The sequence below is a fragment of the Hyphopichia burtonii genome (genome assembly GCF_001661395.1).
Source record: "Hyphopichia burtonii NRRL Y-1933 unplaced genomic scaffold HYPBUscaffold_2, whole genome shotgun sequence".
Classification (NCBI taxonomy): Eukaryota; Fungi; Ascomycota; class Pichiomycetes; order Serinales; family Debaryomycetaceae; genus Hyphopichia; species Hyphopichia burtonii.
In genome coordinates, this window is record NW_017963729.1 from 734,315 (window position 1) to 760,311 (window position 25,997).

General features: G+C 35.5%; 13 protein-coding genes and 5 non-coding genes across 18 annotated transcripts; 10 read left to right on the top strand and 8 right to left on the bottom strand.

The window, feature by feature from the left end:
* Window positions 1-24: 24 nt before the first annotated feature.
* On the bottom strand, window positions 25-486 carry HYPBUDRAFT_147198 (type 1 protein phosphatase-activating protein YPI1; the record flags this gene model as incomplete). Its single annotated transcript, XM_020220028.1, has 1 exon — window positions 25-486. The coding sequence occupies one exon, from the start codon at window positions 484-486 to the stop codon at window positions 25-27; it is 462 nt and encodes a 153-aa protein (XP_020077716.1).
* Window positions 487-1,971: 1,485 nt separating this feature from the next.
* HYPBUDRAFT_152035 (uncharacterized protein) lies at window positions 1,972-2,899 on the bottom strand. Its single transcript, XM_020220805.1, has one exon. It carries the CDS (start codon window positions 2,840-2,842, stop codon window positions 2,195-2,197), a length of 648 nt encoding a protein of 215 aa, XP_020077717.1. The 5' UTR covers window positions 2,843-2,899; the 3' UTR covers window positions 1,972-2,194.
* Window positions 2,900-4,748: 1,849 nt separating this feature from the next.
* HYPBUDRAFT_t37 lies at window positions 4,749-4,840 on the top strand. The gene has a single exon. It is a non-coding gene; the product is annotated as a tRNA-Tyr (tRNA).
* Window positions 4,841-5,183: 343 nt separating this feature from the next.
* On the top strand, window positions 5,184-5,449 carry HYPBUDRAFT_190190 (uncharacterized protein; the record flags this gene model as incomplete). The annotated part of the gene is made up of 1 exon (XM_020222936.1): window positions 5,184-5,449. A coding segment is annotated over one exon (208 nt), but the record flags the coding sequence as incomplete, so codon positions are not given.
* Window positions 5,450-6,572: 1,123 nt separating this feature from the next.
* HYPBUDRAFT_4739 (uncharacterized protein) lies at window positions 6,573-6,962 on the top strand (the record flags this gene model as incomplete). Its single annotated transcript, XM_020223454.1, has 1 exon — window positions 6,573-6,962. The coding sequence occupies one exon, from the start codon at window positions 6,573-6,575 to the stop codon at window positions 6,960-6,962; it is 390 nt and encodes a 129-aa protein (XP_020077719.1).
* A 421-nt stretch (window positions 6,963-7,383) lies between these two features.
* Window positions 7,384-7,456, top strand: HYPBUDRAFT_t38. Its single transcript has one exon. It is a non-coding gene; the product is annotated as a tRNA-Thr (tRNA).
* A 262-nt stretch (window positions 7,457-7,718) lies between these two features.
* Window positions 7,719-9,526, top strand: RIM101 (alkaline-responsive transcriptional regulator; the record flags this gene model as incomplete). The annotated part of the gene is made up of 1 exon (XM_020222491.1): window positions 7,719-9,526. The coding sequence occupies exon 1, from the start codon at window positions 7,748-7,750 to the stop codon at window positions 9,524-9,526; it is 1,779 nt and encodes a 592-aa protein (XP_020077720.1). The 5' UTR covers window positions 7,719-7,747.
* Window positions 9,527-9,610: 84 nt separating this feature from the next.
* HYPBUDRAFT_152036 (tRNA-5-taurinomethyluridine 2-sulfurtransferase) lies at window positions 9,611-10,932 on the bottom strand. The gene has a single exon (XM_020220806.1). It carries the CDS (start codon window positions 10,901-10,903, stop codon window positions 9,671-9,673), a length of 1,233 nt encoding a protein of 410 aa, XP_020077721.1. The 5' UTR covers window positions 10,904-10,932; the 3' UTR covers window positions 9,611-9,670.
* Window positions 10,933-11,452: 520 nt separating this feature from the next.
* HYPBUDRAFT_152037 (uncharacterized protein) lies at window positions 11,453-12,175 on the top strand. The gene has a single exon (XM_020220807.1). It carries the CDS (start codon window positions 11,697-11,699, stop codon window positions 12,033-12,035), a length of 339 nt encoding a protein of 112 aa, XP_020077722.1. The 5' UTR covers window positions 11,453-11,696; the 3' UTR covers window positions 12,036-12,175.
* Window positions 11,513-11,586, bottom strand: HYPBUDRAFT_t68. The gene has a single exon. It is a non-coding gene; the product is annotated as a tRNA-Val (tRNA).
* Window positions 12,176-13,926: 1,751 nt separating the features above from the next.
* On the bottom strand, window positions 13,927-14,000 carry HYPBUDRAFT_t67. Its single transcript has one exon. It is a non-coding gene; the product is annotated as a tRNA-Val (tRNA).
* A 977-nt stretch (window positions 14,001-14,977) lies between these two features.
* HYPBUDRAFT_238430 (translation initiation factor eIF-5A) lies at window positions 14,978-15,797 on the bottom strand (the record flags this gene model as incomplete). The annotated part of the gene is made up of 3 exons (XM_020223225.1): window positions 14,978-15,210; window positions 15,256-15,418; window positions 15,768-15,797. 3 exons carry the CDS (start codon window positions 15,795-15,797, stop codon window positions 14,978-14,980), a joined length of 426 nt encoding a protein of 141 aa, XP_020077723.1.
* A 1,047-nt stretch (window positions 15,798-16,844) lies between these two features.
* Window positions 16,845-17,225, top strand: HYPBUDRAFT_147203 (uncharacterized protein; the record flags this gene model as incomplete). Its single annotated transcript, XM_020220029.1, has 1 exon — window positions 16,845-17,225. One exon carries the CDS (start codon window positions 16,845-16,847, stop codon window positions 17,223-17,225), a length of 381 nt encoding a protein of 126 aa, XP_020077724.1.
* Window positions 17,226-18,048: 823 nt separating this feature from the next.
* HYPBUDRAFT_t66 lies at window positions 18,049-18,122 on the bottom strand. Its single transcript has one exon. It is a non-coding gene; the product is annotated as a tRNA-Val (tRNA).
* A 743-nt stretch (window positions 18,123-18,865) lies between these two features.
* On the bottom strand, window positions 18,866-20,681 carry HYPBUDRAFT_120173 (amidase). Its single transcript, XM_020219233.1, has one exon. It carries the CDS (start codon window positions 20,562-20,564, stop codon window positions 18,906-18,908), a length of 1,659 nt encoding a protein of 552 aa, XP_020077725.1. The 5' UTR covers window positions 20,565-20,681; the 3' UTR covers window positions 18,866-18,905.
* Window positions 20,682-21,452: 771 nt separating this feature from the next.
* HYPBUDRAFT_152040 (DIP1984 family protein) lies at window positions 21,453-22,167 on the top strand. Its single transcript, XM_020220808.1, has one exon. It carries the CDS (start codon window positions 21,505-21,507, stop codon window positions 21,916-21,918), a length of 414 nt encoding a protein of 137 aa, XP_020077726.1. The 5' UTR covers window positions 21,453-21,504; the 3' UTR covers window positions 21,919-22,167.
* A 164-nt stretch (window positions 22,168-22,331) lies between these two features.
* On the top strand, window positions 22,332-23,078 carry HYPBUDRAFT_105680 (uncharacterized protein; the record flags this gene model as incomplete). Its single annotated transcript, XM_020218430.1, has 1 exon — window positions 22,332-23,078. One exon carries the CDS (start codon window positions 22,332-22,334, stop codon window positions 23,076-23,078), a length of 747 nt encoding a protein of 248 aa, XP_020077727.1.
* Window positions 23,079-23,764: 686 nt separating this feature from the next.
* HYPBUDRAFT_4747 (uncharacterized protein) lies at window positions 23,765-25,783 on the top strand (the record flags this gene model as incomplete). Its single annotated transcript, XM_020223455.1, has 1 exon — window positions 23,765-25,783. The coding sequence occupies one exon, from the start codon at window positions 23,765-23,767 to the stop codon at window positions 25,781-25,783; it is 2,019 nt and encodes a 672-aa protein (XP_020077728.1).
* Window positions 25,784-25,997: the final 214 nt, after the last annotated feature.

A 25,997-nucleotide genomic window follows, 5' to 3' on the forward strand; every position in this document is an offset into this window, starting at 1 on the left:
TTATATCTATTATACATATATACATCATTTACTTTCTGGAGGTACTTTACTCATATTCGTATAATGAGGCTGTTTCTCGTAAGCATTGGGACTTGAAGACCGTTGTTTCGACTTCTTCTTCTTACTTCTATGACTATGATCACAGCAATCATGCTGTTCTTCTTTCCGTTCACTACCTTCATCACCGGACGAATCACTCGAATCACTAGATGAATCACTTGATGATTCCGATGACAGCTCTCCGAATTCTCTCTGGGGGTGGAATATGCAACAAATCTTAGTCTTCTTCTTATTCATATGTTCATTATCCACAACTTCTTCGGTCCATCTTACACGAGGTTTCTTCTTCTTCTTTTTATCTTGATTAGAAGAATCTTCACTGGGCCGAAGATGCAAAACTGGTGGTGGTTGTGGAGTAGACTCCACCGTCGTCGTCGTACTGGAAGACTCGCCTCCTCTTTGAGCCGGCGGTTGGTTATTCAGCATGTTTTGTCAGCTTCAATGCTTGTAATTGGCTTCTCCTGATTGAATAATTTGTATTTGTAAGGCCAAAATAACTGAGCATTTGCCAGTGTGCAGTACAAATTGCTAATATCATGAGCTCTTTTCGCTGCCTTTTGCTCTTCCTTTCTCCAAAAGTTGCAACCTTTGTAACCCTGTATTCTCGTATTAATGGAGAATTGTAAGGGTACCAGGTGAGAATGGGAGCAACAGTTTGGCGGGGGGGTTAAGCTTGAGATGTACCTGTATATGCAAGGTGAAACTTTTGTAGAATGAGACCGATTTGAAAATTTTGGTCTTGTGATTAGCAGGTCAAAAGGAAGCCGTGTTATTAGCAAAGGTTTGGGGAATCTGGCTATTTTCATTTGCTCTTGATGATGGGCGTTCTTGTGAATTGCATCAAGGGCCAAAATTCCGGAAAACGAAGACTCTGGCGAATCAAAAATAGTAGCTGTTCTCAAAAGCAGTAGATCGTTGCATTAGCTGGATGCATTATTTGTAAATTGTCTGCATTCAAACTCTAACCCGGTTTATGTTGAACGATTTCAAAACCGGTTGGTTAATTTCATCTAGATTAGCCTAAGTTGCAAATTCCATTGCCTTACCTGAAGAAGTAAAGTTATGGCTAATCCTGGATGCAGCATATTTGTACAGGAAAACGTTTGAGTTGCCATGTCATTACTTGGAATACTCAGGTTCATACCGGGTGTTGATCGGGGCTTGATCGGGTCGTTGGTTTTTTCAGAAAATCTGGAATGTCACCTTATGGTGATTCCAAAAGCCTTGGGAGTAACCAGGCTTACATGATTGCAATTCTCGTACGATGAAATTGCATCTGGAACAGGTAATTGATCAGACTGCCATTCCGAGAGTGTCGAATACATAATTTGTCTAATGGCTCTTATATAAGCTTGCCAAGGTGGTCTTGCCTAATGCAACCAAAATGAAGAAACAAATGACAATACCTTCATCAGCTAACAACATCTTCTTTTGCTCAAGCGAAAATCTTTCCTTTAAGATGCAAATCTAGCCTTTAAAGTGTTAGCTGCAAAAAAAACTGTGACGGGAAAAAATCAGAACTTCAACTACACAAAAATTTAATGATAATTCACAAAAAAAGAAGAGTCTACAGCACGATGGTTTCCATTATGGTCTCCCACTAACGTACTCAGCATCGCTCTCAGCAGCTTAATAATTATTGATCGGACGGGTAATCATGCTTTATGCTGGATATGGCCGTAGACGTTGGTAATTTTATGCTAGACTATTATGTCAACGCTTTTTTTGGAGAATAATAATGGCAAAATTTTTTTTGTGGCCCGCAAATCTTGGGATATACTTATTAGAACATATTAGAATACTATATAAGAATACTGACTCGATCTATAAATCGAATACATGTATATTTGTAAAGAAAGTAGCCACAAAAATGGCTATTTCATGCAATTTATCAATCGTTTTTCTATACCAGGAAAGATCTCAATCAGCCAACTCATTGGTAAGAAGGCCATAAATGTTGTATGGATATCCCTTTAAACTGGTGAATAAATTAATTTGGGAAGCAACTTTTTTTGCGGCATAAATACTTTTCATTGAAAAAAGGGTTAATTGAGGCTGCAATTTAGATACATTGATATTAATTGAAGAAAATCATATATGAAACAAGGCTAGAGAAGTTGAAAAGTAGGTGAACCTACATACTCTTGAATACGGCACATTGTGGACCGGTGTGCTCCAAGCTAGAGCAATATTTGCACTTTTGTGAAGGACAATCAAAGCTAGAATGAGTTTGAACCGAACATCGAGAGCATATTTGGATAATATGTTTGATGATTAACTGAGTTGAATCTTGTGGGATTTTCTCTTTTGGTTCTGTAGCGGAATGGAAAAACATGGCACCTTGAATTTCAACAGTAGGTGCTCGAGAATAAGGAATTAAAGACTCTTTGAGAGGGATCATTTCACAGAAAGGTTCTCGACACAGGTCAAGATGGTTTTTCAAAACGGTCGACGGACTAATTTCTATCGTGGGATCACCCCTTAATGTGAAAGATGCAAAAGGTGCAGTCAATTCCCGAATAGTTAAACCCGATTTTATCGTAGGTGACATGTGAATAAATGTATTGTTGATAAGATCAAAATAATTATTTAACTGATCCATACGTGAAGGGAAATCGCCTTTGTTTTGTGGGAAGTACCTGAAAGTTTCGGAAAGTGCTGGACGAAGAATGAAACATTTGATGTCAGGATTGAATTCAATTCTTTGAGTATAAGGAAACGTTACAACCAATTGTTTAAGACGGTTAAATTTTTTCCTTGTTACGTTCAATATTTTATCCATAGATAACATCATATTTTTTGAATACCTTATTTTGTCATCCTCCTTAGTATTGTCTTGTCTCTTCATTAATTTACTCAATTCAGCAGAATGTGAATTTTTAGCAGACTCTGTAGCGGGTATTGTTAAAACCAATTCATTCAACTCTTCTTCCTTTTGTTCGATGATTTTATTCCAAGCTGTAATGATCTTGGCAGTAATCTCACTAGGTGTAAAAGTATCATGTAAACTATTATCAACCTGGAAGTAAATTAAATCCCGGTTTTGGGTATCGATTGAAAAAAAAAATTTTCTAGCTTTCAATGATAAACCTTTCAAAGTTCTAAGAAGATTTATTCTTTCCTGTTGATCTGTTTGGTAGTAAAACAAAAAAAACAAGTTTCTTTCGTGATTAAATTTTCTCCAATGATCTTCGTCTTCACATAGTTTCGATATGATATCTCTATCGGGATCTTCTCCGGTGTTGTAAAGTGTCTCAATGGCAAATGAAACCACATTAGGATACTGGGAAGGTTCAAATCCAAAAAATTTACCAATATATGAGTATCTTTCGCAAAGTTTAGCGAAAGGTAAAATAGATTTACCTCCATCATGGCCATTACTTCCTTCTTCTGTTAAGGTGCCTGCAGTCAGGGTTGGTAAATTAAAGAACCGAGAAGTCTCAGCTAGTGCCTCAGAAATCCCAGGGGTTTTCGATGGACTACTCTCAACTGAAGTACTCGTCCTAGTTGAATTTGTATCTAGGGACTTTTGTTTTTCAGGGCTACCGAGAGGGAATGGACTATAGGTACTTGAAACTTTTGAACGAGATTTATGGACACCTTCGGTTGTAGCTCGACCGTGCTCTAACTCTTTTGGAAGCTTCTGTTCGGGCTGTTTGTCTTGAGAATATACTGACCTTTCGGCAAGCTTATTCTCAGGGGCCGGATTTGAGTTCGCAGATGGACCCTGTTGTTTAGGGGTCTTGTTCAATGGAGCCTGATTGGGGCTAGAGTCAACTTTGAGTTGTAACGTTTTGTCACTCAGTTCATTGATAAGTAAACCAGTAGCCATTTGTTCCTTTGTTGTTTTCTGGTAGTTGATAAATAAATTGGACTAGGAATTTTTTTTGTTTTTTTTACTCTTCTTTTAATACTGAGCTACTGAGTTGAGAGGTAATTGTTGCCATCCAAAGAAGCATATCAGCTCTCCCGGAAACCATTCCTTGAGAATAAGATCGTTGGAAGTATTTTGGTGAAGGTTGAACTATTTTTTTTTTGAAATTGGCTTCTTTCATAGTTTTTTGTGTATTTTTTTTTATTTTGCAATAATAATTATTCTGTTGGTGATTTGAAAATCCTAAACTTGACGTAGGTAACTATGATGATTAATGTCGAATGGATAATTGACATGGGTGCTTCACAAATGATTTCAACACATGTTTTGGTTATGAGTTTATTATCTTATAAGATATATAATGTATAGTAAAAATTGGACCCGTTTTTTTTTTGTTCTTTTATCTAATCATGGTATTGAAATCGATTCATGAATGTGATAATGAAAGGGATATATTTCCTTTTTACATCTAAACAGGAGTTTCCGATGCAAAAAAAAATTCAACTAAAGGAAATACCAGATCAACTAGGTTAAAATGACACTCTTATTCGTTATAGGTATCTCTTTTGGCTTCGTTAAACGGCTATTTTAGGCATTGTCCGGTTTATTTTTTTTTAACATATAAGAATATATATTTAATAACTATTTACTAATATATACCTAGAGTGGAAAAGACTATGTTTAGTCAAGAAAACCCATGTTGAATCAAGTGATGTGATAGAAATGGCCGGGCAATTCTTTGTCATGAAAAATTTTATTAGCTTACTCTAACGTGGATATGGAAATCAATAAATTTTCTCCTGCATGAAAATTCCTCCCGGTGGCCAAGCTGGCTAAGGCGCGAGACTGTAATGGGTTCTCCTCAAAGTAATCTTGAGATCGGGTGTTCGACTCACCCCCGGGAGATTTTCTTTTTTGCATCATAAATGTTTTTTTTTTCTTTTATTTAGAAAAATAATTGATAATAAATCCTTTGATAGTTCTGATTTGCTTTTTTTTACTTCGATAACATCGTCTTTGATGCTTTTTAGTGTTTTACAACTTCTACAATTTTTATAGAATTTTGCTAATTTTTCAGTTTATGATGTAAAATTCGAGTAATACTTCAACCAAGAAACCCATAACCAGAGAAAAGTTTCAAATTTAATCAGTTTTTGAAAAATACCTTAACAGGTCATAATGAAGGATTTGAGATATCCTGCCATGGAAACTCCATTTTATTTCAATTGCAGTAAACTTGTTAGCATTATTTGCTTGTGTTCAAAAGATCTTCTTCAAAATGGGCTTATTTGATTTTTTCACTCCCAGCATTCTTCTGTCAATATACTTTAGAGAAAAGTGGTAGACCAGTTTACGGACTGGAAAATGGTTATTCAAAGCTTATCAAACCGGGCCAAGATTTGAAAGGTGAGGGTTTATCGAGTATATGTTTGATATTATCTACATTACTTGGTTAATCGACTTGCTAATGATTGTATTTGGTTCCAATAAGGTTTGGTGGTTATACCTGGTAAACTCCTCTCTGTTACATCCAGAACCTGTAATTGCGAATAACTTTGAATACACTAGAAAAGCATGTATTCTCCGTAAACGTGAGTTGAATATATTTTTCAATAAAATACCACTGAAAGACTTGCATTAAGGGTAAACAAGTTTACAAATCGGTTTATATAAACATGATGTCGGTTAGATATTTTCCAAAATGTATTGATCTGAAAAACTCTAAAAGTATTTATACTAATGGGTCAGTCACTAGGGACATGATACGAGAAATTCGTTAATTGAGTAGGGCTTCAAGCGTAGACTTTGGCTGCGAAAATATCGGGTTATGCAGGTAGATCAGACATCTATCGTTCACATATGTACAGAATGAACATAGTTCTCAAGGGGACTAACTCGCAATAAGACATTAGTCAGATACAGACCAATCGATGAAGGTCTAGGGATGATGTGCGGGCCTGATAAATGTCAGAACCGATCCCATACACCATAGAGATGTTACAAACATTCTTTGTGAAATGTCATCGGGCCAGGTATCATAATACATATACATATAAATAAGTAAGTGATTCCATGCTGATGATTATCTTTTAACTCTTTGTGGAGCGTGGACCTCCGTGACTACTCCTATTGGTTAATCGACGGGAGTATGGACGATGCCCATGCAGAGTTTTTGATTCAGCAATATACATTCTACGTTTTATATAATTAATATCTGGCTTCTGTTATATTAGTATTAATTGTAAAAAGTTATTTTCTCCCTTTGAATAGCAACAAAGAGATTTATAATTCGTTAATAGTATGTATCTGGCTACTATGTTACGGAGGTTTATGGTTGTCCATACTGGAACATATGTCTATAATTTTTTATAGATATGTGTGGTCGACAGAGGTGTGATCTACCAAGGTAACCCGATATGGCTTCCCCACCAGTATAAATATAATACTTGAGTTCATCCATGTATCGTTATTAAGTTTTAAACATAATCGTAATGTTTAAAGGAAAGCGCTACTTCATCGATGATATTACTTGCTGTTATAACTTCTTGACGACCATAGGACAAGAACTTATTTATTTGATGTCCAACTTACAATGTTTTAAACTTTAATACTAACTCGAATTTAATTGGTATTTGAAATGCCTCATCGAACTCAGTCCAACAACTCAAACAGAAACTCTGATCCAACCCCAAATGAATCATTAGCGGAGAATCTCAAGGGATACCAAGAGCTTGTGAGTAATCTTACCGATCATTTAGGAAGATTAGCTGATAAGGGTGAAGAACAACATTCGGCCCTAATCAATTTCAGGGAATTACTTTCCAAACAACTTGCCGAGATGCAAAAACAAGCTGAAGCTCTGCAAAAGCGAGCTGAAATTTTTCAAAGACAGGCTGATGACTCGAGAAAACTGATCAAAGAAATGTTACTGGATTTGAAAGAGTTTCGCTCTGGTCGTAATACCTCTGGGCAGCCTCAGCGTTCTCCAACAAATCATCATATTGATGATAAGTTAGATCTGATTTAATAACAGCAAAAAGATTAATCTATATAAGAAATTAATCTTTTCCACAATTGGTTACCTCTTACGGGTGTTAGGTCATCCATACTAAAAAATATATCTATAATAACCCGATAATATATAAATTAATATTCAGCCTCTTGACTTCTGGACATTCTTAAATATGAAAGTATACAGAGAAAACGGCGGTAGCCACCAGTATATAATATTCCCATGCACAAAAGCAAAAAAAATGAGTTTATATGTGCACAAAGCCCGGAAACAGCCTCAGGTCAAACCTGCCTCAAGAAACAACTGCAACCCACACCATCCACCCATTCAAGCCTTGTATAATGCCTTTTTCAAAAAAAAATTGAAAGCACAATTTTTTTGCTTTTCAAAAACTCCACAACAGGGAAAACCATCCTTTTCAGCCAGCAGAAAAATCGCCTTTATGGCCAAGTTGGTAAGGCACCTCACTAGTAATGAGGAGATCGTCAGTTCGAATCTGGCTGAAGGCATTTTCTTTTTTGGTCCCAGGGTTTGTTTTGGCACGTGCGCCCCGCAATTTTAGTTTCTTTTTTCTAGTCTTTTGTTTTCTGCGTGCGCCCACCAAAAACCATCACTGAGATTAAAAAAGCTTGGCACAAGAAAAGGTAATTTCTTAGTATCATTAATTTATTACACTTTTTCTTAGCGTTTTAGTAGGAGTTTTAAAGGTTGGCGTCTATCTTTTCCGATTTTTTTTTATAAAAAATGATAGGTATTTTTTTTACCAACTACTTTTTTTTCTTCAATTAAAAACAACAAGAATGTCAGGTATGAATTACAACTTACATCCCATGTCTTATCTTAATGCCACCACTACTGATAGAATGATGGATTCGGAGATTGATATAGATATAGACGCTGTATCGTCGACCTCGCCAACCAATAGCAGTCAATCGGCCAATGGGTCCCCCCAGTCTTCGTTTACCTCGCAATCGACTGCCAATTCGCCCATTCATAACGATAAACACCAACAGGGACAAGTGGCTGACCAGCGCCAGCTTGAAGCAAAGAATCAGATGTCGGTGCAACAAGCGCCTGTTCAACAGGTACCACAACAGTTTATCCCCCAAGCACAAGCTTTTTTGCCCGACAACAACTTGAATGGGTTTTTTGGGTTGAATGGGAATGCTGGGGTTGTTTCCAAACCAGAAGAGAAGAAACCAGCTAAGAAAACCTATAGAAAGATTAAAGATGAAGATTTACAAGGACCATTTAAATGTCAATGGAAAACATGTAATATCATTTTCGATACTCCCGAATTATTATATGATCATTTATGTGATGATCATGTTGGAAGAAAAGCATCAAATAACTTATCTCTTACTTGTTATTGGGATAACTGTTTAACCACTACGGTTAAAAGAGATCATATCACTTCTCATTTAAGAGTACATGTACCATTGAAACCATTCCATTGTGATGTTTGTCCAAAGTCTTTTAAAAGACCTCAAGATTTGAAAAAACATACTAAGATTCATGAAGATGATCATCAAAGAAAATTGAAAAAATCTCAAAAGAAATTGATGAAGGAAGAACAACAGAGAAGACAACAAGATGATTTGAAGTATGACGGATTACATCCAAATCCTCATCACCATTCTCATCCAATTTATCCTCCTGCTCCTCCTTTACCTTATGGTTATCAATCAAATGATTTGGGTTATAACTACCAACAAAATGATATGGACTTGAATCGTAAAAGAAGATTTGATAATAATTCCCATCATAATATGTATGTGGTGAATAGTATTTTAAGTGATTTTAATTTTTACTCAAATAATACTGCTTCCAATACTTTAAATCAAGATTTTTCAAATAAAAGAACTAAAATTGAACCTCAATATAATATGGATATGTTCAATAAATTGAATCATTTGGATGAAAACTTGAATCAACATCAACAACATAATCCATCTTTTGGTACTTCTGCTACTTTAAACATCCACCCTCAACAGCAACAACCACAACAACAGCAACAACAACAACCTAACTTATACGAAGCCGAAAAATTCTTCAATTCTCTTTCTTCTTCAATTGATATGCAATATCAAAACTTGAATAATTCTACCGATAATCATCATTATTCTCAACATGGTAACTTATATCCATCTGTTCCTCAATTCCCAGCTACCAATATGGATTCCACCAAATCAGATCTTTTAACTAATAACCATGGTATTGGCTATTCTCCAAGCTATCCTCAAGTTAATAGATCAAACTATTTAACAAATAACTCAACCAATTTGACTTCAGAATTTGGTGGCGTTAGTAATTACCAAAAATCTGGTCAAAAATTATCTAATGATGTTGATGAAGAAGAAGATTCATTATTAAACAATATTAATGATTCTTTGAATAAATTAACTTTGAAGAATGATGACAAATTGGATATCAATCTGGTTAAAAAACATAAAGAAATGATTCAATTGGTTTGTGATTACTTATCCTCTTTAAAGAAAGGTGAACATTGTGAAGTTAACAATATTAATGAAATTAATGAATCTGGTCGTAAATTATATCCCACAATCACTGCTTTTTAAAGCATATTAAGACTTTTATATCCTATTATTTTATTCAATTCTGGTTGGTTGGTTGTTTTTCTTATTATTATTATTATTTTTCTTCCCGTTTGTAACGTTATATGTATTGAAATATAAACTATTTTATTCTATTTACAGTTGAAATTAATAATTCCATGTAGATTTCAAAACCCCGGATCCAAGAACCGTATTACCATGATAAAGAACAACGTTTTGACCCGGTGCCATTGCCCGGGCTTTATCCTTGATTTTTATTTTCACTTCATCTTTATCTTGATTAAATTCAAAAACTTGATCAGGTTCTTGTAGAGATCTATATTGCAAGGTTAGCTCTTTTGAATTTGAAAACTGACTTGGATTTTCAATTATCCATTCCCAATCACTAACACTCAACCCATTTTGATATAATTTAGGATTATCTCGACCTTTAACAATCACTAATTCATTTGTTTCAAATCGCTTCTCACTAATGAACCAAACACCTTTATACTCTGGATTACCTTGTGGCAATGAGATCCCCAGTTTTTGACCAATAGTGGCATGCCATAAACCTTTATGTTGGCCCCATATTTTACCATCTTCAGTTATTATATTACCAGGATTTGGTTCAATATATTCATTTAAAAATTCTCGAAAACTTGAAGTTTCTTGCCCAACAAAACACAAACCATCCGAATCAGGCTTTTCAGCAATATGTAATTGAAAATCTTTTGCAAGTTTTCTAACATCTGGTTTTATCATATGTCCAATTGGTAATAATACTTTAGATAATGCTTTTTTGGGGATATTGGATAAATAAAATGATTGATCTTTATTCCCATAGTAACCCCTTAGCAAATGGTACTCTCCTGTTTCTCTATGCTTCATTATTCTTGAATAATGCCCTGTTACCAACCACCAATTAGCCTTTGTATTCTGGAATTTATTGGTTAAATATTCAATCATTTTACCAAATTTAACATACTTATTACACCCAGTATCAGGGTTGGGCGTCAATCCCTTGGAGTACATCGATATCATTGGCTCAAAGACTTGATTCCAATACTCTTTCTCAAAATTCACCCGTTCACAGGGTATTCCAATATGCTGACATATTTTTTGAACATCTTTCCAATCTGCTTCGATACATTTAGCAGTTTGAGTCCAATTTGCCATATATATCCCTCTCACATTACGGTACTTCGATGCATACATTGCAGCACTAACTGATGAATCAACTCCTGAACTCATAGCTATTATAATCTCATCTTCAGGTTTGGGTTCTTCTTGAACATACGTATTGGGTGCTAACTCATTGAAATGGGGCTTCACGTGGAACCGCCTTATACTTAGAGCTCTTGGTATCAAAAACCCTCTCCATCTTGTTCGCGAGAGCATCTGTCTAAATCTTTATGATGATGAAGAATGGTAAATGAATACTGTTCTTAGTAATCGGTTTTTTTTTTTTTTTTTTTTCAGTCGTTTTTTTTTGTTCACTGTAGCAGTTTCGCTCTAAGATACTTATCAGTTATTCAATTATCAATCGAAAGAAGTAAGCATAGATTTTAATAAGCTCTTCGTAACCCTTACAACCACACACGTTCATACACATGGTCGAGGATAAGCTAAAACATGGGAGAGTATATGCCCATTTGAAAGGTCCCTAACTGTCGGCCACTGCTTGTGGCCAACCACCCTTCAATTAATCCAGAAAATACACCATTTATCACTTCTCATGGCCTCCCACGGAATCTCCCAGCCTCTCCAGCCTCTCCCAGCCTCCTTTGGCCGTCTTCTTAATTATATAAATACTTGATTGCAAAAGTATCGTTGTGCAATACCAGGATCAATATCCTGCATGTAAGTGCCCATCGCAGCCAAACAAAAAAAAAGCGATGAGACCAAAAAGATCAATTTGTGATTCAGTCTTTTAAGCAATAAGACTTTCCCTGTCACTGAACACAAACTTAGTAAAGCCAGGTAAAGCAAAGGAAAAAAAAAGAAGGATGATTTTGCCCAGGATCGAACTGGGGACGTTCTGCGTGTTAAGCAGATGCCATAACCAACTAGACCACAAAACCTTTCCTTGTTAAAGGAATTTGGCATGGTTAGTCAAGTTGGATAAACTTTAAGTTATATAGGTAAACTGATTCGAATTGGAAACCGTGAAAAAAAAAGAAACCTTGTATATATGCCGACAGACAACATTCCAGGGCACGATAGACACTCACAGAGCCTTATATCACAGAGAACTTTGTTATCCTATAACCAATTGAATACAACTGAGGGATGTGAACAGTCAATGACACGATTTCAGTTTTTGAGAACCCTCCCACTTTTAAAGGGGAGCTTTTTAGAAAAACCAGCTATAAACATCGATTCAATAGTGCTAGAACAGAGGGGAAGAGCTAGGGTAACTCATGGGTATTGCAACATATTTAGAAGACACTTAAAAGGTTTGATACGTCCAAAACTCTCTGTTTCTCTGGACGTTCATGCCACGATATTCAACTATTCAACCTTGTCTTAAACTCTGGACATTTGTGTAAGCTTGAAATTCTGTTATGCAGCCGTCAGGAAGACTCTAAATTTCCCAGAGACTACCAGAGTATGGTCCTTTTGTCACCAATAATTCTCTTGACCGACTTCGAACTTTTCGGGTTATGTGGGTGGATCAGACCTGTAATTAATATCTATATAATAGATATATGTTGTAGTACATATAATAGGGTCCAGTTAGCCGCCTAGTTAAATGTAATTTATGTTTATAGTTTATTACTGCAAAATCTATGTCTTAATAATGAGATTAAATCTCTTATAGTCATGGTAACTTATACCACAGTCATTGTGCTAGATAGTCTCCGGGTTATTCGCTTACTCCTGTTTTACCCGTGTTTCTCTTACTATAAATTTTGGTCTTAGATCTTCTAATGAGAAAACAAGATAGTTTTAACTTATACTCTGAGTTGTATATACTTTGTTTTCAATACAAACTCTTAAAATACAATTATCGAATATTACAGGTACAGAGTCCTATTACTATTACATTACGGTCGACCAATACACATGTATGATGGTATTAGTCTGATAATTAACACTTGATTAAGCAATGGATCGAATACCTTAGATTAATGAAGTTATCCTGAGGGAGGAAATAACTCTTTACAATTAAGCATAAGTACCAAAGGCCAACTTAGGAATGCGATTGGTGTTCTCATTCGAAGATCTCTTTTATCAATCGATTACTGATAGAGTCATGGTCGGACAATGAATAATGATTGAGAAATTCTCAGACGACGTACATGTCTTCTGACCAGAATGAGTGGAGCCTCGCTAATCACAAGGTATTCGTTTATTCGATTGAGCTTCCAAAAGATTATGCTTGTACATAGAACCTTGGACCAAAGAGAGAGATTCTTCGGCAAAAATACTTTATTATATTATTTGGTTTTTACTATCTAGTATTAGTTGTATCGGGTTATGTGGGTAGATCAGACCTCTATCGTCCTCAAGTATGTACGAAGTAAATACCTGTACCAGACTGGACGACCATAACACACGCAGTTAGCTATTAGTCAGATACATACTAATAACGATTAGTAGTGGATTAATTTACTAACTAGATTAATCTTTTAGCTGTTATTAAAGGGAGAATAACTTTATTACAATTAATACTAATATAGTAAAAGCCATAAATAATATATATATATATATTATTATTGTCATCACCGAATGAAAACTCTCTGTAGGGCATCGACCCACTCTTCAATCCATTAACCTATAGGATTAGCCACGAAGGTCCACCCCCCAAAATGTCTTCTAGACATTTCCATCAGATGAGGAAATGCCTACTTATTTATAAACTTGTTCTCGTAAAAGATGCTCTCTTCCGATGTTGTTTCACAAAAGATGTTTGTAACACCTTTTGCTTAAACCTCAGCTTGATGATGTCTGTGATCTGACTTGATGTAAATCAGGCCCCCAGACATCACCGCCAGACTCTCACGGTCTGACAAGTTGTAATAAGTTATTTTTCACTTTAATAACGACTTGAAGATTGATCTAAGTAATAAATTAATCTACTACCAATTAGACATTAGTTAGATACAGACCAATGTCTTATTGCGTGCGTCATGGTTGCCCGTCTTGGAAACTATGTTCATCCTGGACATATGTCGACGAGAGAGGTCTGATCTACCCATAGTATTAATGTAGTCATGCCCGTATTGGAATCTGAGTCTAAAAGATTAACCAGCTGCTCCATTGGATTTCAGTAACCTCTTATCAACATACGCAAAAAAAATAGTATATATACAAAGAACGAATGAGACACTTGTCTTTGCAGAACCTATAAAATACTTGAGGATTAGTTGTCTTTGCAAACTTTAGTAAAAATGAAAAAGGTTGCAAAAAAAAAGAAATGATTTTGCCCAGGATCGAACTGGGGACGTTCTGCGTGTTAAGCAGATGCCATAACCAACTAGACCACAAAACCTTTTCTTAAAGTAAATTCTGCATTAGATAACTGAGTTAGTAAAATTGAGATTAAAGAGAGCAAATGCAAAAGAATTTTGATCTTTATTTTTTTTATTTTCATTTATTTTCTTCTCATTATTATCATGCTGGCTTTTTTTTATAATCACAATTTAGTGAAATATGCAAGAAAACAGTGAAAAAAAGATTTTTTTCCAATAATGGCGAGGTAATGTTTTTTTTCACTGTAAAACAACTAAACATTTAGTGCTGTCAGGCCGTAAGGTCTGACTGACTGTAATAGGAGATAAGGTCATGAATGTCTTATTTTGCTTAAAGTTCCGTCTTTTTTGACTCATCTTAATTTGAATAAGCATTTCCTCTCTTGAAGATTAATTTAAGTACAAAAAAATGGAAAACTCATCAATGGCTTCCAGGGAATTTAACAACCGTTTTGATTTTTCTCCTTATTCTTATCCTGCTGTGAGACAGCAGGATAAGAATCGGTGGTTGAGTTAGATGTATCAAAAAAATATCAATTCTTCTTCCTAACATTTTCCTTCTTAATTATGAGCTTGAATATATTCAATATGTTCCATTGATTTATAATTTGTGTCATTACTTAATTTGATCGAACATTTATATCATTATCACCCAGCCAAATTAAACAGGTTACTTTGATTAGAAAGGGGAGGAGCATGGTAAACTTTCTTCTATAGAGCTTAAATTTGGTCCGTTTTTCATATACATTTTTTTTTGCACCCGAAATCAACCTATTGAAGTAAAATAGTTTGCAGGACTTATATTCTAGAATGAAGTATTAGATGTTCATCTTGGTACCTTATTTTATGGTGTTAGATAAGATAGCATGTTCTTTCCTTTTATGCCTCTAAACTAAAAGAAAATAAAGGGAAGAGTTACAATGTAATTAAAAATAAAAGCAAAATCTAAAACAAGAATATTTATTTAATAGAAACAAAAGTGATAATAAAATGACAGCTATTCAACACCGTTTGAATCAGATCGAGGAGCAGGATTACAAGAAACGGCAGCTTCTTCACCCATAGCAGACATAATGGTAACTAATAAAGTTTTACCAAATCGCATATCCTCACTCAAATCACCTAATGGAACTTGGATACCATCTTTGGTGCTACCATCAGCGGTCATTAAAGATAAGAGATCATCTTCAATATCAACTAATTGATATTCTCTTTTCATAACATTTGGAACTCGCATATTGTGAATAGATGGGAATAAATCGTTTGATGTTTAACCAGTAAAGATATCAGTGCCAACCAAATGGACATTGTCCTCATCTGCTTTAGATATATCGACAATTTGACATGGTCTTTCCTTGATGACGACATAATCGTTTATTCTCAATTCAGAACATTGTATTGGGTAAGTTAAATCAACACCAGCATCAGAGACAGGGTACTAGAATAAGTTAGTATTAGTTCGTAAATGAATCTCCCCCTATATGTGTATGGAAATGGCAATCGAAAATCCTTTATTGTGATAATAGATGAACAATTCGATCCCATCAACAAACATGGTCCCAAAAATCAATCAATCCGAGTATACTTAGCTGTTAATACACATATAATAGGATAATTTAAGAATTCACATACTTATTCCATTTTTGTATATATTAATGATTAAAGAAAGAAAGAAAAGACTAGAAAGGAAAAGAAGAGACTTTAAGTAATTTTTTGTTCTTCAGCAACTTAGATGTGGCAAACATCCATTGTGAAGTATCATAGGAACAAGTATAAAATGCATTTACATATAAATAGGTAAAAGAACAAGTAGGCATTGTTAATGGTAATTCTTGTATGACTTTGTGGATTGTGAGCTTTCGTTACCAATCCTACTGGTTAATGGATAGAAGCTAAGACAATGCTTACAAAGAGTTCCATGAACTCTGTTATATGCATTCAATGGCCGTTAGTATTAGCTGTAATAAGTTATTTTCCCTTTAATAACAACCAAATGACTAATATATATATAACAAATTAATGCAATCCATACTAAGTATTGGCAAGTATCTGGATCAAATCTCTCTATACGTAGATCATACAAAGAAAGATAGTCTAAGAATCGTGAATTATGATAACTTCTTGAAAGAAGGTTTTGTCGAACAAGACAATAATGAAGCAAAGAAAAACGAAGAATAGAGAACAGGATCAAAGGCTAAACAAAATAATAGGGACATTCATGCAACTACTTGAGCCAAAAACCATATATATACTGTAGGCTTATGGTCGATAGAGACTGATCTACTTATATAACCCAATGAATTGGTCTATTTAGACGAAGTCCAGCGATTTCGCAGCCAAAATCTGCATGTATATAAATAAAATAAATTCTTACTCTTCGTCCATGTGGCGTTCTCTACGGCCCATATTATGGTTTGCCAAACCGTGAAGCCTGGCTGATAAGATCCAATAGGAATCACCAAATAGACGTGCAACCACGTTTGTATAATATCAACCAATGAGGAATTCATGTATATAAGTGGAAAATAATCAAGATTCTTTGTTGTTTAAAGTGGATTCAAGGTTCCAATATTTAGCTTAGTTGGGTTGTTTTCTCTCTTTGAAGAACAATAAGGATTAATCCACTTCTCCTCCTGGATATCAGATCAAAATTTCTTTGTCATGTGTGTCACATCTGACTCAAACACTATAACCAACGAAGATCCAATTACTATGGAGTCTTTGCTTACTTGTATCAATGCTCTTCAAAAAAATTCCAGCAAAACCACTCAAAGTATCGCTGAATTGAATGACACTTTGATCAAATATACTCAAACCAATTGATAACCATCTTCATGAAAAGGAATTGAGAGCTATATACAACGATGCAGCAGGGAAATTCAAAGGAAGAATCAAGCAAGGTCAAGGTAGAATCATTCTTAGATTTCTGGAAAGACCTCAAGTTTTTTCTCTTCTTTCATAACAAACACCATTTAGTCGACTACTTATCTGAGAAGGAAAGCGATGAGCTCACGGAAGCCGAGAAGGTCTTGCTCGAACAGATAATCCTGTCTGCCGTCGACGACAAACTTGAAATGAAATTGAGACTTGATCGCAGACTCCAACGTGATAAAAAGGAAGATGATTACGCTACTAAACTTTTTAGAATTGTTAGGGGAAAGGCATTCGGCGAAGAAGATTTTTGGGAAGGAAGCTTGAGCGATTATGTCTCCACTATAGTTCCTACTTATGGGAAGACGGATTGAATACTTATAGATGTCGAATTAACGAAATCAAACAATTACAAAAATGGTATAAACTTGAGAATTCCGAAAGTTCAGGTGCCCGTATCTTATATAGGAAGCTTCCTCCAGTCTTTAAGTATTCATTCGAAAATGTTTGGAAAATTTCACACCACGTCAAAGATTTCAGAACCCAAGAAGAATTAGAAGATGTCATTAAAGAAGATTTGAAATCTTTAGATATATATCTACAATACCTTACAAGCACCTCATATCCTTACAGGAATACCTCTCAAAGTGACTAGGTAACCTCACATCGATCATCCTATAACCAAGAATAAAAATAAATGAGGGTAGTAGGAACACTAAAGGTAGAAATAGAAAACATAAATCGCATAAGAATAAGGACAGTAGTACTAAGGATACCTAGTTATCAACGATTCTGTATAAGTATATTCGTCCTGTTTGAGAAGTTTTTTAACTCTTATGTCTCATTCGTATTTTTTTAAGTATCTCAAGATAATGCCATGGTTACTCCATCCAAGTCTATTGAGCAAACTTTTTTATATCTATCGACTATCCCCAAGGATCACTTTTAAATAAACTTCTTAATATCTGTATTTCTTTTACAAGCTATTTAAGAGTATTTTTCCAGTATTGATCAACATATTTTTCTTTGCCTAAAGGTATATTTCATTACCAAAATTCCTATTTTTAATCAAAATAAATTACTCTTGAGCAGGACCAGAAAAACTAGTCAACTTCTAATTTCATGCTTTCTACAATTAAAGAAATAATAGCGTATATAATTTACATATTTAGAATAAAAAAGGTTGCAAAAAAGAAATGATTTTGCCCAGGATCGAACTGGGGACGTTCTGCGTGTTAAGCAGATGCCATAACCAACTAGACCACAAAACCTTCTCTTTCTCTCAAAAAAGACCTGGTTTAATATAAGACAAAATTAGTCATCCTAAAGTAAAAGTAAAAAAATAAATTAATCTTATTAATATCCGTGCTTGAAGCTTTTAAGAGTCCAAAGAAGGAAGGCATGGGCTCAAAATAGTATTTGGCTTAGTTTGTATTATTTCAAGTTAAAAAAAGTTTTCAATCACAGTCCAGCATCCATGAAAAATCCATATTTAAAAGAAGTAATAGAGCATAATAAGTTTTTCCGTCTGAATGCTTTAATATAACAAGCAGGGTGATAGAAGAAATATAAAAATTACAGTTCATTTTTGAATAATAAACCTAGACCCATAAGATGTAATTAATATACTTGAATAACATCAAATGCAGAATCTCTCCTTCGCTTTTGGTAAATGTATTTTATCACGCTTGTTATTCTCCAATTCCAAACATTAAGTAGGCCTACAATTTAGGAAGAAAACTTTTAAAAATGTTCTGTATATTAGTATATTTTGATTAAAACAGTACATTTTCAGCTGCAAAAAAAAAAAAAAAATCAGAAATTCCAAATTATGTGTTTTCAAAATTAACTATTTCATTTACCTTCTCAGTTCTACCTCTAACATATTCATTATAGTTTGTTAAAATAGTTTTAAAGGCAAACAGTGGTTATCACAGCTTAAATCTATTCTAATTGCAAATACACTCGCAAAAAGTTGAATTAACTCTACAACATGAATCTTTAGAATGATACAGTAAAATACTAAGACTAACACATATAAAGAATAAAATAGATTAGTTAATATCACGGAGGATTTTCCCAATTGTAATCAATTTTTCCTCAGTGTTTCTTAAACCAACAGCCCCCAAGCAAACAGGAGCATTCTCAAAACTTTTAGCGGAATCGTACTGCTTGTAAGTAAATTCGTCAATGTCATTAAGTGGTTTATATTCAGAGTCTGGGTGATCCAAGTCCAAGTCAACTTTAGTTACGGGGAACACCAAAACTGGATAATCGAGCAAGTTCCATTGGGAAGTATATCCCCAATACTTTGCAGTTCTGTGTTTTGCAGCTGGGCCCGGGAAAACAGGTGCAATAATAGCATCGGCTTCGAATTGATTCCAATATTTCAAATATTCTTTCCTATACTTTTGTTTTTCGATATTCAATTTCCACTGTTCAGGGAAGGTTAAAGGTTTGACATTTTCATTTCCGAGAGCCCATTTTGTTTGCTCACACATTGGTTCACCAGTATCAAGTAACGTATTTTTTGTATCAGCACCGCCATCTTCGAAATATAAAGAAGTAATAATCTTTTGAGCCCTAGCATGATCATAGGGAGTGAATTCAAAAACTTCGACGTTATCTAATTCCATCAATTTTTCTTTGACGAGATTCAAAGCTCTCTTGACGGGAGGATGAGGCGCAACGACTCCATCATGGGATAAAATACCAATTTTGAATTCTTTATCTTTTGGTTCTGGTTTCCACTCGATACTTGCCAAGGTTGGATCGATAGTCCAGGGCTTAGAGTCAATGATTGTCTTGGTGAACAATTCTAGTAAATCCAATGATCGGGTTAAAGGCCCTGTAACCGATAAGATAGCTTCAGAACCCATTTGACAAGACATATAATCCCCAGTTGGTAACCTTCCCACAGTCAGTCTTAAACCATAGATACCATTAAAAGCCGAAGGACAACGGATTGAGCCACCAATATCAGAACCCAATCCAATTGCAGAACCACCAATTCCGTTGAGGGCACCCTCACCACCAGAAGAGCCTCCACATGTCAAGGTGCTATTGAAAGGATTGACGGTTCTCCCATGAGTGTACGACTCACACTCGAGCATCATCAACGATTGTGGATTAGTAGTCCTTACAAATGCATTTGCCCCTGACTTCAACAATATTTCAACTATATCGGCATTGTAATCGACAACTCTGTCTAAATAACATAAAGATCCATGAGTAACTGAACGATTGACAAAAGGAATCATTTCTTTTATTGAAAATGGTAAACCAAAAAGCGGTAATTTATCTTTAAGTTCATCAAAATTATCATCGAGGTATTTTGCAACTTTCAAACTTTCTTGAGGCAAAAACTCATAAACGCAATTAGTTAATTTAGAAGCTATTATTGCAGCATGGAAATATGCATTCAAGACTTCCATACATGAATACTTTCCTTTCTTTATCAATTGGACGAGGTCATACGGATCCGTTTCAGTAATTTCAGCTGTTTTATTGGGTAATACTCGTTTATATTCTTCAATAGGACTCGAGGCCGGGGCCCCAAAATCAGTAACTGAAGTACCAATAGCAGAAGGAAGTTTTTGAAATTCTTTCAACGTTTCTTCATCAAAGGGAAATAACTTCAAGGTTTCGTGTAAAGAGTCTTCGTAAATTTTTCTAGCTTTTAAGGAAAGCTCCTTCCAATTGTCTTTGAGCATTTTTTAAATAAGCAAACTAGAAAGTGATCGATACTTAATTGAGAATAAGTGTCTTACTAGTCGGGGACTTGCCAATTTATATATGATTTTGATATCTCCCTAAAAATAAAATTCCGTCCTTATCAATTTGATCTCTTTTCGTCCCTTTTAGTAATATGCTTTACCTATAGAATTTTTCACAGATAAGTTTCTTTACATAGAAGAATGTTCAAAGCTTAACCGTGACATGGAGGATTCAAATGAGACTATCCCCACATTGTGCCTTCAATTGAATGACGATGTCTTGCCCTTCAACCTTGAATCTTTCTCTCAATTGCGCGTTTTCCATTTTCTCTGCAACAACTTTGAATAGACAATTCGTAGGTGATGAAATTTTGTAATTGAGAGCGAGAGAGCAAGAATCACGTTAAGCGTTGTTGGTCCAATGGAGAGGGTGTTTTATAGTTTTCCTAAGTCATTGTGATGGAATCAGAATTAAGCTTTCGTGGATATCTCTCCTCGATTAAATTTGTATACCATCCCGACATAAGTTAACCAATTTCAATTGCAGCCATACTCCCCAAAGATTGCAGCCATAATTCCCAAAGAAATTTGATGAGCTTGACTAAATATAACTTCACAAAACGTATTCACAGCCTAGATTGGCGGACCAAAGTAATTATTCCCGTAACTTTTACCTAATATGAGTCATCTAGACGACTTATTGTTATTTTTGTGAAATGAGTATCTTATATGCTTGAGCTGTGCTCATGATCAGAGGTTATTTTAAGATTTTGAATGACCTTATTAGTCATAATGAAAGATTACAAGATTGAAAAATCAAGTATTTAAAGAGGTGGGATTCTACCAGTTGTTGAGGATTCTTCTTTTTTATTCATCTACAATGAGGTTAGCTGAAGCCTTAAGGCTTAGAAAGGATTCTGAAAATAACCTTGGGAATATGTCTAATCGTATAGAGCAGAATTGTTTGGTACAAGAAGGTGGTAAACCAGCTGAAGATCCTAATGAGTTAGTTGAGATTTATCTTAAGAGATCAAGAGACTTGAAGGAGTTGATTACGAGAATTAACCTTACCAATTCTTCAGTGAAGTTTGTTTTTGGTACCCAACTGGAACCTCGAACTTTATGTGAAGCATTGGCTGAAAGAGATGAATTGTCACGTGCGGTTGATATTCATTTAGACGTTGCTAGAGAAGGTGTTATAAGAGGGAAACATTACTCGAGTCTGGAAATCAGATCAGAATCAGTGGTGAATGTTTCAAAATATCAAAAAATTGCAGATAAGTTATCTGCTCAACTAAGGCAGCTAGATACTAAAATCCAAGAACAAAATTGGACTGTGGAATTAATATAACACCAAGTATGACTCATTTCAATATGCTGGCCATGTTATCGAGTCTTCCACGTTGCTATGTATTATAAGTATTTGTTAAGTTGAATCGGTATCATTTTTCAAGAAGGCGAATAGAATCAATTAAATCCTAAATTTTACGCCTTGTCATTTTTATCATTTATTTTATTTTTTACACCAGTATGTTAAACGCCTATATAATCATTTATTACCATCTATTGATTCTTGGAAAATGAGAGGGAGGGTTTTGGGGATATCAATAAACAATCAAAATAATTAGTCACTTGTAGTATCTCTTCTAGTGTAAATTTTTTGCAACCACAAATATAATTAGAGCATATAAATTTACAATCTTATAGAAGAATTTCACAACTAAAGCAAACTGCTTTTCAACCAAACTAGCTTCTTCTATCGCAATGCCAATCGAACTTATTCTTTCTCCAGTCATGAGACCTTTGGTCATGGCCAAAGCAGTCCTTTTCCATCCACATAGAAGAGCATCTCGTTATGTTCCTCATATAATCGAGCTCCCAGAAGAAAACGTTTCTGAGTACGTTTTACTTAAACGTTTCGGGTCTGGCTCAAAGATCTTTGATGTTTATGATACGGAAAACGGTTCTTTGCCTCTTGGTTCAAATGATCCAAGCAAAAAGCTATTTTGGTTCGTCAGATCGCGAGCTGTCAAAGGTGCTTATAAAATGTATTCTAGTTCTATTACTGGAACTGGACCAGAGGGAGAAGATGAGCCTGTGGCAGCCATTAGAGCCGGGTTGAGATCTAATGTTCTCTTAATTAGAGCACCAGGAGCACCAGCAGCTGAACTAGGCTGGCATATAATTGGCCATAGAGTCGATGCAAATGATAGTTATAGAATGTTTACCATGGCCGATGGCTTTACTTATCAATGGACCAGTAAAGGGAAATGGTTAGAAAAAGTTCACAATGTCGGTGAAAAAGAATCTGAAGTAAGAGAAAGAATTGCCCAAGTTATTCCAAATGGGGTCAATGGTTTCACACTTAGGGTAGATGAAACTAAAATTCCCAGAGAAATGGCTTTGGGTAGTGCCTTGTGTTCCCACATTGATCAATGGAATACTAATATTGAAGTTGGTGGTATTTATTATGCAAGACAACCTCAACAAGTTCGTTGGAAGAGAGACTAAGCTTAAGGTTTCTTTCAGTTCATTTACCTAGATAGTTCTATTTTCACTCTCTAATGAAATTACTTTTTTATAGTTCTAGTTTTGCTAAGGATTATCAAGAAGGTCTTTGTTTATTTAGAATTTCTTTGCACGGTACTTTCCGTGAATGCTTCTTAGAATAAGGGCTTTGAAGCTTTCATGTATCTCATTCTTATTAGTTCCATAAGTAAACATTCAAGATCTCTACCTAAATTCTGTAGACATCAAATAGAATATTCGAAAATATGTGCTTGTTCACAGATACCTAGATTCCCATCTGGGAAAATAACAACTGCAGCATGAGATTGTTTTGAGAAAATCTCTCCTTTCGTCTTAAGTGTGAGTTTCAGTATCATTTCTTCGAGTAACTAAAAGTATGAGTTTATTTCAACTGCAACACTGTCGGTGCTTCTGTCATTGTCGTGGCCCAAGAAGGAAATGCTGCAAAATTTTTTTCTGTTGGAAACTCGTACAAATTTTCGAGACATGATTGAACTATGGAGTTGAATAGTGGTTAATTCGGACGGTTATAGAAGATGAGGTGTCAAGTGGCAAAGGGGTTTCGTTTTCGTTTTGGATTCAAGAGTCATTAGGGTCAAAGGTAAAAGATATAAGAGTTGGTGAGATTCTACGGATTGCAAAATCGAAGATCAAGCTATTGAACGACAATGAGAATTTCTACAGTCTATTTGCTGTTTTACTTTTTTGCTAAAATCAAGGCATTACTGTCGCAAGACGAAGAGGATGATGAAGATTGCTTTGAGCTTTCCATTTCGGTTTCGGACGATTTTGACGTTGTTACGGAGTATACCACTGAATCGTGTTCTTCAACTACAGATGCTACCTTCACTCCAACCTCAGATGATGGCTACGATGTTGTTACTGAATACACTACTGAATCATGCTCTACTTCAAATACGGACGCTACCCTCACTACAATCTCAGATGATGGTTACGATGTTGTTACTGAGTATACCACCGAATCATGCTCTACCACAAGCTCTGAAACAAGTTCTTCTGTCGAAGCTACCTTAACAAGCGCTTCTACTGATACTACTTCTTCTACTGCACAAAGTTCTTCTTCTATTGAAGCAAGCTCTTCTACTGAAACCAGTTCGTTTACTGATATTAATTCTTCTACGGAAGAAAGTTCTTTCACTGATGTTACTTCTTCTTTCGAAACGAGTTCTTCTACTGAAGAAAGTTCTACAGAAACAAGCTCTACTGATATTACTTTAGCAAGTTCTTTGGGTTCTAGCTCGATAGTTTCTTCTCAAACTTCTTCAATCTCTGGAAGATCATCTAGTGAAGTTGCTTTGATCACAAGCTCAAATATTTCCCAAACAAGTTCTTACGAAAGTACAACATCAGATACCACTGAAGGTAAAATTTCATCTCCTACCAGCTCAAGTTATGAAATAAGTTCTTCTACTGATATGTCCAGTATTTCGTCAGAGGCTGATTCCACCACTACTACAGATGACCACGATGTTGTGACCGAGTATACCACCGAATCCTGCTCTACCTCAAGCTCTCAAATAACTTCATCCTCTGAATTGACTTCATCTACATCTTCTAAGTTGACCTCTTCTGAAGTGAGCTCCTCTAAGTATTCTGACTCAGCTGCAACTCCCTTCTCAACTCTTGTACTTTCTTCTTCTGTTGTTCTCTCGAGCTCTCTGGAAAAAGTGTCTTCTACTGAAGCTACATTTTCCTCAGCTGCTTCCTCAACTGCTTTATCAGCTGCTTCATCTTCTGTTACTCCAACTGCTAATGAGCAGCTGTCAAGTATCCTTGAATCTTCAAAAACAGCCGAGTCTAACCCTACTGACGCTCCCACCACCCCCGTTCCATCTACATACTCCTCAAGAAGGACTACTAGCGATACATCGTCTTCTTTAGTTTCTTCAGCTGGTACTTCAACACCCATAAAGTCAAGTGAAACCCAAACAGCTAGCATTCCAGTGGATGTTGTAACAAGTTATTATTACGAAGGTTTCTCGACAGATGAAAGCTCAACGAAGGTATCCACAACACCCTCTATCGTCCCTAGCTCTAAATTTTCTAGCATCGCCTCTACCAATAGCCAAGGTACTGCTACAACAGAGACAACTCATACTTCATACTTCACAGAAGAATGTTCCAATTGTGCAAGCTCTCCGAAATCTTTCAACGAAATAACTAAACCAGCTCCCTCGGGAACTAATCAAAGGGAGAGCACTCAATTGACTTCTCTGAGTTACCTTGAAACAAGTTTAGAGCTGTCTGGGACTTTGACTTCTTCGGTTGAAAGTGAGACCAGTGGTTTCACCTCACCAGTGGATATCTTTTCCACATCACTTCAATCAGAACCAGAGGCTACTTACACTATCACCGTTGTTTCTGGGTCAACAGTAACTATAGAGTGTAGTACCACTGCACCTGCCTCTTCTACTGAAGTTGGTAACTCCGAGGAAACGGGAACCGTCACCGAAGCAAGAAGCACTACCACGAACTTTACTTCAATTGAAGGGTCTTCTGCCTCACCAAGCCCTAGTATGGAAGCTTCCAGCTTCTCTTTGCCAATGCTGTCTGAGCTGGCCTCTTCAACTCCTCTGTTATCCTCTCTCTATGAAGGTTCTTCACCCAAAGTCCACAAGGGAAGCTTCAAATTTTATATGCTCTTGGTGCTCACCTTCTTTATTTAATAACCTTCCTCTTCTTCCCACCATATTACTTTCTCTATGCTCTTAGAATCACTTTCTTCCTAATAAATGTTTGTTCTTTAATCTCTAATGTAGTTTTTTTGCAATCTTCATGTGGAGGTAGTGTCAGCACCAACTTGTTTCCAGTCTCTTCTCATGGTGAAAAAAAAAAAAGCAAAAAGCAAAATTCAGAAAACACAACAACTTACACAACCAG